The 11,365-nt window shown below is 57.6% G+C and overlaps 6 protein-coding genes across 6 annotated transcripts; 1 reads left to right on the top strand and 5 right to left on the bottom strand.

Annotated features, from left to right (window-relative positions):
* Positions 1–595: 595 nt before the first annotated feature.
* SDRG_11473 (hsp70-like protein) lies at positions 596–2,819 on the bottom strand. The gene has a single exon (XM_008617516.1). It carries the CDS (start codon positions 2,629–2,631, stop codon positions 721–723), a length of 1,911 nt encoding a protein of 636 aa, XP_008615738.1. The 5' UTR covers positions 2,632–2,819; the 3' UTR covers positions 596–720.
* A 141-nt stretch (positions 2,820–2,960) lies between these two features.
* SDRG_11472 (hypothetical protein) lies at positions 2,961–4,408 on the bottom strand. Its single transcript, XM_008617515.1, has 5 exons — positions 3,612–4,408; positions 3,451–3,566; positions 3,314–3,396; positions 3,109–3,262; positions 2,961–3,059 (listed from the first exon to the last, which is right to left on the bottom strand). Exons 1-5 carry the CDS (start codon positions 4,372–4,374, stop codon positions 2,997–2,999), a joined length of 1,179 nt encoding a protein of 392 aa, XP_008615737.1. The 5' UTR covers positions 4,375–4,408; the 3' UTR covers positions 2,961–2,996.
* A 614-nt stretch (positions 4,409–5,022) lies between these two features.
* Positions 5,023–6,188, top strand: SDRG_11471 (hypothetical protein). Its single transcript, XM_008617514.1, has 3 exons — positions 5,023–5,571; positions 5,621–5,762; positions 5,808–6,188. The coding sequence occupies exons 1-3, from the start codon at positions 5,074–5,076 to the stop codon at positions 6,011–6,013; spliced, it is 846 nt and encodes a 281-aa protein (XP_008615736.1). The 5' UTR covers positions 5,023–5,073; the 3' UTR covers positions 6,014–6,188.
* Positions 6,147–7,587, bottom strand: SDRG_11470 (hypothetical protein). Its single transcript, XM_008617513.1, has one exon. The coding sequence runs from the start codon at positions 7,549–7,551 to the stop codon at positions 6,196–6,198; it is 1,356 nt and encodes a 451-aa protein (XP_008615735.1). The 5' UTR covers positions 7,552–7,587; the 3' UTR covers positions 6,147–6,195.
* Positions 7,588–8,500: 913 nt separating this feature from the next.
* On the bottom strand, positions 8,501–9,335 carry SDRG_11469 (hypothetical protein). Its single transcript, XM_008617512.1, has one exon. It carries the CDS (start codon positions 9,254–9,256, stop codon positions 8,582–8,584), a length of 675 nt encoding a protein of 224 aa, XP_008615734.1. The 5' UTR covers positions 9,257–9,335; the 3' UTR covers positions 8,501–8,581.
* A 151-nt stretch (positions 9,336–9,486) lies between these two features.
* Positions 9,487–11,365, bottom strand: SDRG_11468 (hypothetical protein). Its single transcript, XM_008617511.1, has 7 exons — positions 10,734–11,365; positions 10,173–10,685; positions 10,085–10,120; positions 9,941–10,038; positions 9,833–9,896; positions 9,712–9,783; positions 9,487–9,659 (listed from the first exon to the last, which is right to left on the bottom strand). The coding sequence occupies exons 1-7, from the start codon at positions 11,355–11,357 to the stop codon at positions 9,519–9,521; spliced, it is 1,548 nt and encodes a 515-aa protein (XP_008615733.1). The 5' UTR covers positions 11,358–11,365; the 3' UTR covers positions 9,487–9,518.

The following is an 11,365-nucleotide window of genomic DNA, read 5'->3' as shown; positions in this document are numbered from 1 at the left end:
AAAGGACTGCGCGTTGCATGGCAAAACGAAGAATGGATAGAGCTTGAGGATCGTCAAGACCTGCCCCGTATGTTGGGCGGCATCTCTCGCAACAATCTCTAGATATTACAACACGACTGCAAGAGCCTCTGCTATGCGCTGGAACAGCCAGTTGGTACAATAGCGTGCATACAAGAACGAGTCTTTTACGACCGTGCGACGATGGGTTGCACGTTCCAGACCTGAGTTGGAATCTGATTCGCCAGTGCCTCGCCAGGTGGGGATCTCACCAAGGATGCCATCTTTCACACTTTAGGATGAGCTCCGAGGAAGCACTTTGACATCTTTCAGGTACCGAGGCATGGCTGACCACTTCAAGTACGATGTAGCGACATTCTCATTCTTCAGATTCGATGCGACCACACATGCGTTCAAAGCCAGTCATCACATCTACTTGTGCATGGAGCCGTGAGGTGCTGCGGGTCGCGCTTCGTATCGACACAGATCCGCGGATCCGGCATGGGATCCGATCTGGCGACGATGGCTCCTGTGTCGGTATGTTGATTTCACTCGCGGTGTCTGCAAAGGTATTCCATTGCTCCTATGTGGAACGCTTGCTAATTTGACTGATCCCCTTAGTTCAACTGATGAGTATATTATTGTAGTGAAGAACAGCATATGAAATACAACTTGTCGAATATATAAATTGTCAGCAAACATGTATCGCGGTAGCATAGCTTCCTAGTCGACCTCCTCGATCGTTGGGCCGTGCGTGGTGCTGCCAGTCGGCGGCGCCGCACCGCCGTCGGGGACACCGCCGGCGTACATCTTTTGCATAATGGGGTTGGCGACTGCCTCGAGCTCCTTCTGCTTGGCTTCAAACTCCTCCTTCTCCGCGTGCGTGTTGTGGTCGAGCCAGTTGATCGTGTCCGACACCATGTCGTCCAGACGCTTCTTGTCGTTCACGTCGATCTTGACCTTTTCGTCGTTGAGCGTGTTGCGGAGGCTGTACGCGTAGTTCTCGAGCGCGTTCTTGGCCTCGACGCGCACCTTGTGGGCTTCGTCCTGGGCCTTGTACTTCTCGGCCTCTTGCACCATGCGGTCAATGTCGTCCTTGGAGAGGCGGCCCTTGTCGTTCGTGATCGTAATCTTGTTTTCCTTGCCCGTCGACTTTTCGACCGCCGAGACGTTGAGGATGCCGTTGGCGTCAATGTCAAACGTCACGTCCACCTGCGGTACACCGCGCGGCATCGGCGGGATGCCATCGAGGCTAAACTTGCCGAGGAGGTGGTTGTCGGCCGTCATGCTGCGCTCGCCCTCGTACACCTGGATGAGCACGCCGGGCTGGTTGTCGGCGTACGTCGAAAACGTCTGCGACTTCTTCGTGGGCACCGTCGTGTTGCGCGCAATGAGCGTCGTCATGACACCGCCGGCCGTCTCGAGGCCGAGCGAGAGCGGCGCCACGTCGAGCAACAAAAGGTCCTGCAGCTTGGCCGACTGGGTGTCGCCGCTGAGAATCGCGGCCTGCACAGTCGCGCCAAACGCCACGGCTTCGTCCGGGTTGATCGACTTGCACGGTTCCTTGCCGTTGAAAAACTCAGAGAGGAGCTGCTGCACCTTGGGGATGCGCGTCGAGCCGCCGACGAGGACGACTTCGTGGACCTGGGACTTGGAAAGCTTGGCGTCCTTGAGCACCTTCTCGACCGGTTCCATCGTCTTGCGGAAGTAGTCGGCGCAGAGATCCTCAAAGCGCGCGCGCGTGATGGTCGAGTTGAAGTCGACGCCGTCAAAGAGCGAGTCGATTTCAATGTAGGCCTGCGCCGACGACGACAGCGTCCGCTTGGCGCGCTCGCAGGCCGTGCGCAGACGGCGCAGCGCACGCTGGTTCTGCGTCATGTCCTTGCGGTGCTTGCGCTTAAACTCGGCCGTGAAGTGGTCCACGAGGCGGTTGTCAAAGTCTTCGCCGCCGAGGTGCGTGTCGCCGGCTGTCGCCTTGACCTCAAAGATGCCTTCCTCGATGGTCAAGAGCGACACGTCAAAGGTGCCGCCGCCAAGGTCAAAGATGAGCACGTTGCGCTCGCCGCCCTTCTTGTCGAGACCGTACGCGATGGCCGCCGCCGTCGGCTCGTTGATGATGCGCAGCACGTTGAGACCGGCAATGGCACCAGCGTCCTTGGTGGCCTGGCGCTGCGAGTCGTTAAAGTAGGCCGGCACCGTGATGACGGCGTTGGCAACGGGTCCGCCGAGGTACGCCTCCGAAATCTCCTTCATTTTGATCAAGACCATGGACGAAATCTCTTCGGGCTGGAACGTCTTGGACTCGCCCTTGAACTGAACTGTGATCTGCGGCTTGTCCGCGGCGCCCGACGTCACCTTGAAGGGCCAGTGCTTGATGTCGGCTTGGACAACCGCATCGTGGAACTTGCGCCCGATGAGGCGCTTGGCGTCAAACACCGTGTTGGTCGCGTTCATGGCCACTTGGTTCTTGGCCGCGTCACCAATGAGGCGCTCCGTGTCGGTGAACGCCACGTACGACGGCGTCGTGCGGTTGCCTTGGTCGTTGGCGATGATTTCGACGCGGTCGTTCTGCCACACGCCGACGCACGAGTACGTCGTGCCGAGGTCAATGCCCACGCTGTAGGTCGTCGTCATGGTGGTGTTTGCTGTGGTAGTAGTGAGAAGAGGCTGCAAATTGCAATGTGAGTGGCTTCATCCGTAGCGAGCTCACGTGAGTTGACACTCGATGGCACGTTCTGGAACCCGCGCGTATCTTGGACTTTGTATGCCTGGTTCCGAATCGAATTTCTCGAAAGCCAAATGTCTTGATGTTTGTATGCCGACGTCGCGTTATCCGGATGCGGCCGTTGCGACTCGATAACTTGATAATTGGATGATTCTTGTAGGACGTTCGAGAACCGACGAGAGAGCTCCTTGAGAGATATCGCGTTGGTGCCGCTTTGAATCCGTGTCGACCATTGCAATCGAAGAAGCACAAAGCATATTTGTAGGGTGGTTATCTATGGCATTTGGTTGCTCATGAGGTGCGAGCGCAGAGCCGACATGGAAATCAGGATGGCCTCCTACACAACGCCGGACCGCGTAAATTCACTGTCATAAACGCCAGCGTACCTCGGAGCGGATCGTGCGACTGCCTTGCTGCGGACACGTGTTGACCCACATGTCGAAGAGCGTGTGCGCTTGGTCGCCGTTGATCGCGATCGACTCGTCGGCGCTCGTGCACTCTTCGATACCCGAGACACCGCCAAACACAATGAGCACGTGCCTACACGACGCTATGTATCAACACAGGCTCACTGCAGGCACGACGTTGTACTCAAAGGGCGGGAGCTTGAAGTCCTTGTCGTCGACGCAGCTCGTACCGCGTTCGGACGTACCAATCTTGAGATCGTAGCCCTTCTACAGTGCGACTTATGTGAGCGATACACGAATAAAACGTTGATGAATGACGACCTTGTACGGACTCTCGGTCCACACTTCCTTGAGCGACGTGGCAAGACGCATGGTGTAGCCCCAGTACTCGCCGAGCTGTTCGCGCGGCTCGGCAGGCGACACGACCGTCCCGGCCACTGGTCGTCATGAGTCCAAATTTGTTGATAGAGACAAGAACGTACACTTCTTCTTGTCCTTGGAAGTCTCGTCGAGCTTGACGGTCACACGGACACCGGGCTGGAGATGCTTGTCGATGACGGCAAACTTCTTGAGGCCGACGTTGACATGGGACCCACGCTTTTCCTTGCCGGGCACGTCGACAACGACGCCTTCGCGGTACGCCGTCCACTCGTCGCCGCGCATATGATGGGGGCAATCGAGCGGGTTGAGCAAGCCGGCGTACTTGAGGTCCGAGTGCACCGGGAAGAGCGCCTTCCGGAGGTACTGCGGCGTCTCGAGGTACTGGAGGATGCGCCCGAGGAAGACGTGGCAGTCGTTCGGGTTGTTGTATTTCTTTGTCACATCCTTGTCGTTCGCTGCCTTTCCGAGCTGGTCGTCAAACACAATGACCTCGTCGACCTGGAAGATGGCGGCCGCGCGCGCAATCTGGCCGGCGAGGTACGTCTTGAGCTCCTTCGTCTGCGCGTTGTCGACGATCGAGCCGGGCACCGCGATCGAAACGGTGAAGCGGCGGCCCAACGTCCGGCGCTCTTCCTTGAGCCGCTCGGCTTCCTGTTCGCGCTCGACCGCCTTGGCCGCTTGCTTATCGACGCGCTTCTGCTTGCGGCGGGCTTGGCGCTCGGCGAGGATCTCTTCGCGCGACTTCTCATCCGCATCGGACGAAGCTCGCGCGCGCTTGGCGCTCGGCGCCTTGGTGGCATGCACGTCCGCGGCCCGGCGCGCGACCTGCTCGACCTCGGAGTCGCTCGACTCGCTGCTGATCATGCTGCTGCTTGGATCTAGTTTTGGCCAACCAAATAGTACCGTTATCATACCCTTTGGAATATCATATTTTGCTCATATCATTTCATACAGGCACGTTAAAAGGTTTGACGCGCGTTTTACCTCGTACCAACTTCAATGCCTCTTCCTCCTACTCAAGTTGCTCTCTCAGATAGCTCTCTCAGATCGTAGATGGCGGAAACCAGCGCATGCAACGGGGCGAGCGTTGGCATATTAGTACATACAAGTTGGAACCTTCGCCAACACAGTGCGATACCAGCGCGAACGTCGCCAGGAAGAGTGGGCTTGCACAGGCTTGCAGAATTGAAGTTGCGAGTTCAAGTGGCCGATGCATTCTTCTCAAGCCAAGCTTTCCTCCATCATGCATCTCGATGGGGCGTCGCGGAGAGGTGTGCTGAGGCCCACAAGATGCTCTTTGAGAGGACGCGAGAGAGCTGTGGCAAGTCCAGTGCTAGGGTTCGCTTGATTTGCACATTAACCGCGAAGCACGCCATTATGCAATCGTGTGTCGAAAGGACTGCAAGAAAGACATATAGACGCGTGCTATCGGTTGGGATCGCCGCTTGTTAATTCCTATGGCGCGTAATCACCCAACTTCAATGGACTTTAACCCATTCTTGGGCGGTAAAATAGCTCGTGGAGCGTCAAAAAGGCTTGCTGTTGCTTACGAAACAGCACAAGATGAGCTTCCCGAAGAAGCCTTGGGAGTCGGCCACCAACACTGCCCGACCGTCGCCCGCAGTGACGACGACGGCCTCCTCCCCCGCTTCCTCGGCGGCTGCGCGCCCCTCGACCGTAGCACCGTCGAGGAGCACGACCATCACGACGCCGGCGACCCAAGCCATGACCGACGCCAGCGATCCGTCGATGGCCAACTCGATGAACGCGGCCTACGGCGGTAGCGCGTACGGCAATCGCTACGGCGGTGGCTACGGCGCTGGCATGGGCGCTAGCATGGGCGGCTACGGCGGCAGCATGAGCTCGTACGGCGGTATGGGATCGTACGGCGGCGGGTACGGCTCCTCCTATGGAGGCTACGGCGGGGGTATGTACGGCAGCAGCATGTACGGCGGCGGCGGCGGTATGTACGGTGGCAACCCGATGATGGACCCTAACGGCAGCCTCGGCTGGCTCGCGAGCTTCAACCAAACGGTCGGCGCGATCGGGCAAATCACACAGGTACACCCTTCCTTGTCTTCGTACTGTACTGTGCTTGACGCTGCGCTAGCTCCTCGGCATGAACGCCGAAGCACTCAACTTTTGTTTCGGCAATTTCGTGCATTTCATGGAGCGCATGGCCTTCATGTGCACTAGCGCGGTCGCGATGCTGGCGCCGCGACCGCCGTTCCCGCCGGGCCACCCCCGCTACGGTACATTCTCATCTCCACGTGAAGTCATGACGCATGCGAATGCAGGCGAGCCGCCCGAGACGGACGAAGAGATCAAGAGCCGCCTTCGCCGCGTCCGCGTCGTCAAGTTCCTCGTGTCGATCCTCTCGCTCTACATCCTTCACAAAGCCTACCAGAAGCTCAAGACGGTGCTGTGGCAAGCCAAGAGTACCCAGCGCAAGGCGCTGCCGCTGGATAGCATCTACGCACGCATCGCGCCTGCAGCCAACTAAAATTCGTCCTATGTGTTGTTGTACTCTTTCGAAGTGTCACCGCAGCTCGTGCTGCAAGCGGGCGCGTCATCGTGACGTCCTCATGTAGCTTGAGAAGAAGACAGCGCCACTGTTGTCGACACTAGGAACAATACAATGTGCAAAAGGTATGTTGAAATATCCATACGCGTCCGTAGGTTGTACTACGGCGCGGGGCAGGTGTTGTTCCAGCGCCACTCGTATTGCTGGGTGACGTTAAAGTAGTGCACGAGGGCCGCGGCGACGACAAAGCAATGCCACACTTGGTGCGACCCGCCCCAGACGTCAAAGCCACCGGGGTACAAGCGCTCGGGGAACCGAATCGAGTAAATGAAGGCGCCAAAAATGTAGAGAAAGGCCATGAGCAGGAGCGGCCCGAGGACGACCGTCACGTGCTCGTCGTAGACGCCAAACATGAGGCAGAGGTGCGTGACCGGGATGACGCCAAAGAGTCCGAGCCCGATAAAGATACACGTCCGGATGTAGAGGTACTCGAGCGTGCTGAACTTGGGGATGAGCGACATGGCAAAGGTGGCGCCCGCGAGCACCGAGATGGTCGTGAGGTAAAAGGTCCGAAGCAGCGGGTGGCAGTAGAACGAGTAGTAAATGAGCGGGTAGAACGACCCGGCAATGAGGACCGCGATGCCGGCGTAGTCCATGCGGCTGAGGAAAAAGTAAATTTGCCGGTTCACGACGTAGAGCAAGTGGAACGTTGCCGAGCACGAGAGGCACACGATCGCACTCGCGATAAAGACCGCCATGGGCCACGTTGGCACTTGATGTCCGAGCTCGTTCTCGAGGTGACCGAGGGCTTCGTCCAAGTGATTCAAGCCTTGGAGCAGCGACCGGTGCACGCTTGGCGACAAGTGCGATTGGAGCTTGTGGATCCGGTCCGAGAGGCTATGCTGGAGCGCGAGCAAGTTCACCGAGAGGTGGCGGTTGACCCACGCATGCTCCATGAGCTCGAGAAGCTCGTGCTCGAGAAGGCGCATGTCCCGCTGCAGCTGCGCAATGTGGTTGGCGTCGTCGTGGGTTAGCGTCGACAGCGTCGTAAACGTGCTCTCGGCAAATAGGAGCCCGCTCGCAGCTTCGATGCACTCGCGCGGCGACCCGTTCAAGCTCAGACTCTCCATAACGAGACGTTCGCTGCTGGACGGTGCCGTCTGCGCTGTGAAGAGTCTCTGCGTGTGCTGCCCACCGTGCAGAAAAGGCAAACTCGAGACCGTAGCTGCATGCGGGTGCAGCACTGGCGCGCGGTCGACCTCAACCTGGAGGCACACGGATATGAGGAGGCTCCAAAAGACGATCGACCCGATGAGGTGCGTCCAGACGTTCATCGTCTCGTTGTGGAGCTCAAAGAGCGAGAAGAAGCTCTCCTTGAGCGAGTAGTGCAGCCGGTAGCCGTGGTGGATGTACGAGTTGTCGCCGAGGTACGAGAAGCCCTCGTCCTCAAGCGTGTGGTAGGCGTCTAGGCGCTTGCGCTTCTCGTTGGCCGCGTGGGTTGGCGTTGCTGTCACCATGAGGCCGCGTCTTCGCAAATGCCCGTTGCTGCTGCGACCATCCCTAAAATGGCCGCCTGTCTATTTTGATTGGGCTTGGTGCACGCAACTTTAGACGCCGATGTATACGTACACATTTCCGTCAACACGGCGGACAAGCCACACCGCTCGTGCACAAGCATGCACAAAATATTTGATGTACTTGGAATGATGTGCAAGGCGATGCATGGAAACTGTCACCGCTGGCATCGCCACGATCGGCGCCAAGGTTGCGTGGATTTAGCTTTGAGAATGGATCTGAGGTGCAAACACCACCACTCGAAAGCGCACCAAGCGGCCGAGGATCAGGTGCGGAATGCATCTCTTCACAGGTGCTAGATATACGGGAAATAGGTGCTATTTTTCGAAGTTGGCTCTTGACACAGCGTGGCTCGACATTGCATCTGGGCGCGAGACAAGACGTGGTCGGCGGGGACAGTGCAGTGATGTCATCACGACGGAACTACAAAACAGCCGAGTGGACAGAAAGAGGCGCGACACGTGTGGTAGAGCGCAAAGACAGGGTGCGAAAACCGGTGCCGTGACCAGAGTTCCGCGGAGATCCCTTCCATGCGAACGAGGAATGATGGTTCTCGGCTTCAAAATTGACGTCATGACCTGCATTGCGGTGACATCACAGTGCGCGAGGCTGCCGGAGCTCCTGACGTCACCGACAGCTTTCATGCATGAAGGACAACGCATCGTCCTCGGAACGACGCATCGTAGCACACCACGGCAATGTCGGTCGGAAGAGTTGGCGTCTTTATCTCAACGCGACTGAATTCTCGACCGTTGCTCCATGGTCGACCCTGGGAGCGATGGCTATCAAATCCAAGATTCGAATCCAAGATCACAAGATGCGGTACGTAGTGCAATCATTTCAGGCTTGCGCTATTGGGGGATGGTGACGGTGACGGCGCCATACCAAGCAGTGACGTGTGGAGCGTACCACAAAGTATCAACTTTCTTTCAATTTTATTGGGCTACTGCACTACCGTCGTCGTTTCTTTGGCTACACGACGAGGTCCGTCATGACGTTGCCGTTGGCGAGGTATGCATCGATAGCGCTCGTGTCCGAGGACCACTCGGCGTCGTCCTTGGCAAACGCCGCCGACGTCTTTTCATAGAGGCGAATGTGGTGCCCAATGAACGCCACGTACCACTTCCAGAATGCCCGGTGGCGCTGCAAACCGCACTCGCGCACGGCCCAAAAGTGCAAGCGCATCCAAATGCGAGCATCCACGAGGCTAAATGGCCGACCGCGCACAGACGGGTGCCGCTTGGACGAGTAGCGCGCCTTGTAGTGTGCGGCGCCAAACGACGGGGACGGCACGGGCACGTCGCCGCCCATTTCTTGCACGAGGAAGGTTGCGAGGCGGTCCGCGTGCATGACGGCACCGTCGTCCAAGAACGAAAACGGCCGCAAGTGCGTGTCGGCAAGGAAGCGCGCGTAAAAGCGCGTGCAAAAGATGCGCACCGTGTCGGCGCCGCCAATGTCGGCAAGCAGCCGCGTCGTCTTCTCGGATGTGACGTAGCGTCCGCTTTTGGATTCGAAGCGTACTTCTTTTTTGATGGTGGGCGGTGGGAGCGCTGCGTGGGCGTGGTAGGGACACACTCCCGCCACGGCAGGAGACACCGTCGTGTCAGCAAATGGACAGACACCTCGTTTGGTGCGCTTCGACGACATGTACTTTCGGGATCTCGGTAGTTATCGAATGTAAAAGGATGCTAGAACGAGTGTGGGCCATGGAAATGGTCGTTCGTGCGTCTCGTGGAAGAAACTTCATCGCTTGAAGAAGCAACTTCCAGCACCTGGCTTTTGATCATCATACGGATATTTTGTTTTTAACCGGATTTAGTGCACCCGCACAGGATTTGATTTGAGATGCAATGTATCGACTACTAGTGCGCCTCATGGCAACACTATTGCTAGTCTATTTGGTGAGCTATTAGTGCCGGACTACCGAGGCTACTCTGGCCTTTCTAGGCTTTTCTACGGTGCGAGTGGGCGACGACAACGCTGTTGGCTCGGGGAGTGCACTCTTTTTCGACGGACTAGGTTTCTTCTTTGGCAGCGAGCTTTCGTGCACCTAGCGCATCCAAACAACCGTCAGAAACGTTGGCTTTTAGAGTGTTCTGTACCTCATTTGGAGACTCTCGCTGCTCGGGTTTGTCCTCAATTTCTGACGCATAGGTGGCTCGTTTCGGTAGCGTCTAGAACACGGATAGTACAGTCGTGGGAGTGGACCCAACGCATAGCTACCATTTCCACAAGTGTGTACAGTGTCTGGACGTTCTCTACGAGTCGCTGCATCTTGCGTTCGACCCTATCTCGATTTCGTGGCTGCCCATAGAAACAATCGCATCTTACTTTTGGACCCGCCCGATGCCCTTGACAAAACTCTGGAGCACAACGGGGTCCCATGTCGCTTCCAGCGCGGCTAGTCGCTCGCCCACTTCCGAAGCGCTCTATTTATCACAATAAAATTAAAGCCAGCCTGGGACAGAACAGTACGATTTGCACAGTGTCGCTGCGCGCATGGCCTTCGACCTACAGCATCCAGTAAGACCCATGAGCTGGCATGGCGGATATAGAATTGCACTTGGGACGTCAACAACGCCATCTTGGAATTCCACCCCTCGACGAGCTGGAGCTGCGTGGATTCGAAATGTTCCATGACGGAGCGCAAGTAAGCGAGACCTTCTCTGCAAATCGCATAGTCCTTCTCGAGTGTCAGTAGCCGTGCATCACTTGGAGTCGTTGCTGCGTTGGCTGCTGCTTTTCCAGGCATTGCGTCATGCCGAGCTTCGACGCGCTCAATGTCGTTCTGTAGGGAGAGGAGTGTCGTGTTCAGAAGCCGCGCGTCTTCTTGGTGCCGCTGCAGAAGCTGCTGCACTCGATTTTGATGCCGCGCCAATTGTTCCGTGAGCACGACCTCTTTTTGCTCAACACTCTCGAAGCGTGTCTCGACGGCGCAGGCGTGGCGGGCCAGCTCCACGGCGCAGTATTGCTCGATTGACTGCCGGTTGCGCTTGAGCTTCTCATCGACTTCCACGAAGCGCGCTTCCATGGCCGCGCCCTGGTCCGTCGCCTCGTCACGCACCATCGCCACGTGCTGTTTGTTGATTGAGACGTAAGATTTAGATGGTGCAGGGGCACGAACCTTGTCCGTGTGCTCGACAAGCCGCGTCTCGAGAAGGCTCAGCTCTCGAGCGAGTTCTTGCTGCGACGCTTGGAGCGACGACCATCGGTTGTGCTGAGCATCCATCAGCGTATGATACCGGTGCACTTGGAGCTCCATTGTCTCTCGGGACGTGTCGAGGTGCATGCGAAGACTGTCGCAATCCGAGCGACCGCGAGCATCGATGGACTGCAAGACTTCGTCGAGCTCATTTTGGCGGGCATCGAGTCGGCGTAGCTGCGTACCATGGATCGTCGCGGTCTCGCGCAGCCCTTCGATCGTGTCCTGGAGCGTGCTGATGTCCTGCGACGCGCTCTGGACCATCTCGCCCGAGTGCTGTTGGTGCAGCTTGAGGAGCTTCGTCACCGTGCCAATCTTGGCCTCGGCGGCCTCCAGCGCAATATGCATCGTGTGCAGTTGTGTTTCGAGCCCTTGCGTGTGCAAGCACGCCGCCGAGACGCGCTCGAGCTGGACTTCAAGGAACGAGATGTACGCTCCGCGATCTGTGAGCAGCTTCTTGGTCTCAGCGACGGCCTGCTTGCCAGCACTTGGGTTGGCTAGCGCTTTGGACCGCATGTACTCTTGGAAGTATGACCCGCGCTCCATCGCTGCCC

This window comes from Saprolegnia diclina (genome assembly GCF_000281045.1).
Source record: "Saprolegnia diclina VS20 unplaced genomic scaffold supercont1.42, whole genome shotgun sequence".
NCBI classification, from domain to species: Eukaryota; Oomycota; class Saprolegniomycetes; order Saprolegniales; family Saprolegniaceae; genus Saprolegnia; species Saprolegnia diclina.
Note: the sequence above shows the minus strand (reverse complement) of the source record. Positions and strands in the feature narration are given on the sequence as shown.

Excerpts from the sequence above, each read along its gene's own strand:
- SDRG_11473 (XM_008617516.1), bottom strand. The coding sequence starts at position 2,631 with ATGACGACGACCTACAGCGTGGGCATTGACCTCGGCACGACGTACTCG.
- SDRG_11472 (XM_008617515.1), bottom strand. The coding sequence starts at position 4,374 with ATGATCAGCAGCGAGTCGAGCGACTCCGAGGTCGAGCAGGTCGCGCGC. Across the intron at positions 3,567-3,611 it reads TTCCAAGGACAAGAAGAAGT|TGGCCGGGACGGTCGTGTCG; the intron begins GTACGTTCTTGT and ends CATGACGACCAG. Across the intron at positions 3,060-3,108 it reads GTCGCACGATCCGCTCCGAG|GAGGCCATCCTGATTTCCAT; the intron begins GTACGCTGGCGT and ends GGCGTTGTGTAG.
- SDRG_11471 (XM_008617514.1), top strand. The coding sequence starts at position 5,074 with ATGAGCTTCCCGAAGAAGCCTTGGGAGTCGGCCACCAACACTGCCCGA. Across the intron at positions 5,572-5,620 it reads CGATCGGGCAAATCACACAG|CTCCTCGGCATGAACGCCGA; the intron begins GTACACCCTTCC and ends ACGCTGCGCTAG. Across the intron at positions 5,763-5,807 it reads GCCGGGCCACCCCCGCTACG|GCGAGCCGCCCGAGACGGAC; the intron begins GTACATTCTCAT and ends ATGCGAATGCAG.
- SDRG_11470 (XM_008617513.1), bottom strand. The coding sequence starts at position 7,551 with ATGGTGACAGCAACGCCAACCCACGCGGCCAACGAGAAGCGCAAGCGC.
- SDRG_11469 (XM_008617512.1), bottom strand. The coding sequence starts at position 9,256 with ATGTCGTCGAAGCGCACCAAACGAGGTGTCTGTCCATTTGCTGACACG.
- SDRG_11468 (XM_008617511.1), bottom strand. The coding sequence starts at position 11,357 with ATGGAGCGCGGGTCATACTTCCAAGAGTACATGCGGTCCAAAGCGCTA. Across the intron at positions 10,039-10,084 it reads GCAGCGACACTGTGCAAATC|AGCGCTTCGGAAGTGGGCGA; the intron begins GTACTGTTCTGT and ends TGTGATAAATAG. Across the intron at positions 9,660-9,711 it reads AGCGAGAGTCTCCAAATGAG|GTGCACGAAAGCTCGCTGCC; the intron begins GTACAGAACACT and ends TGGATGCGCTAG.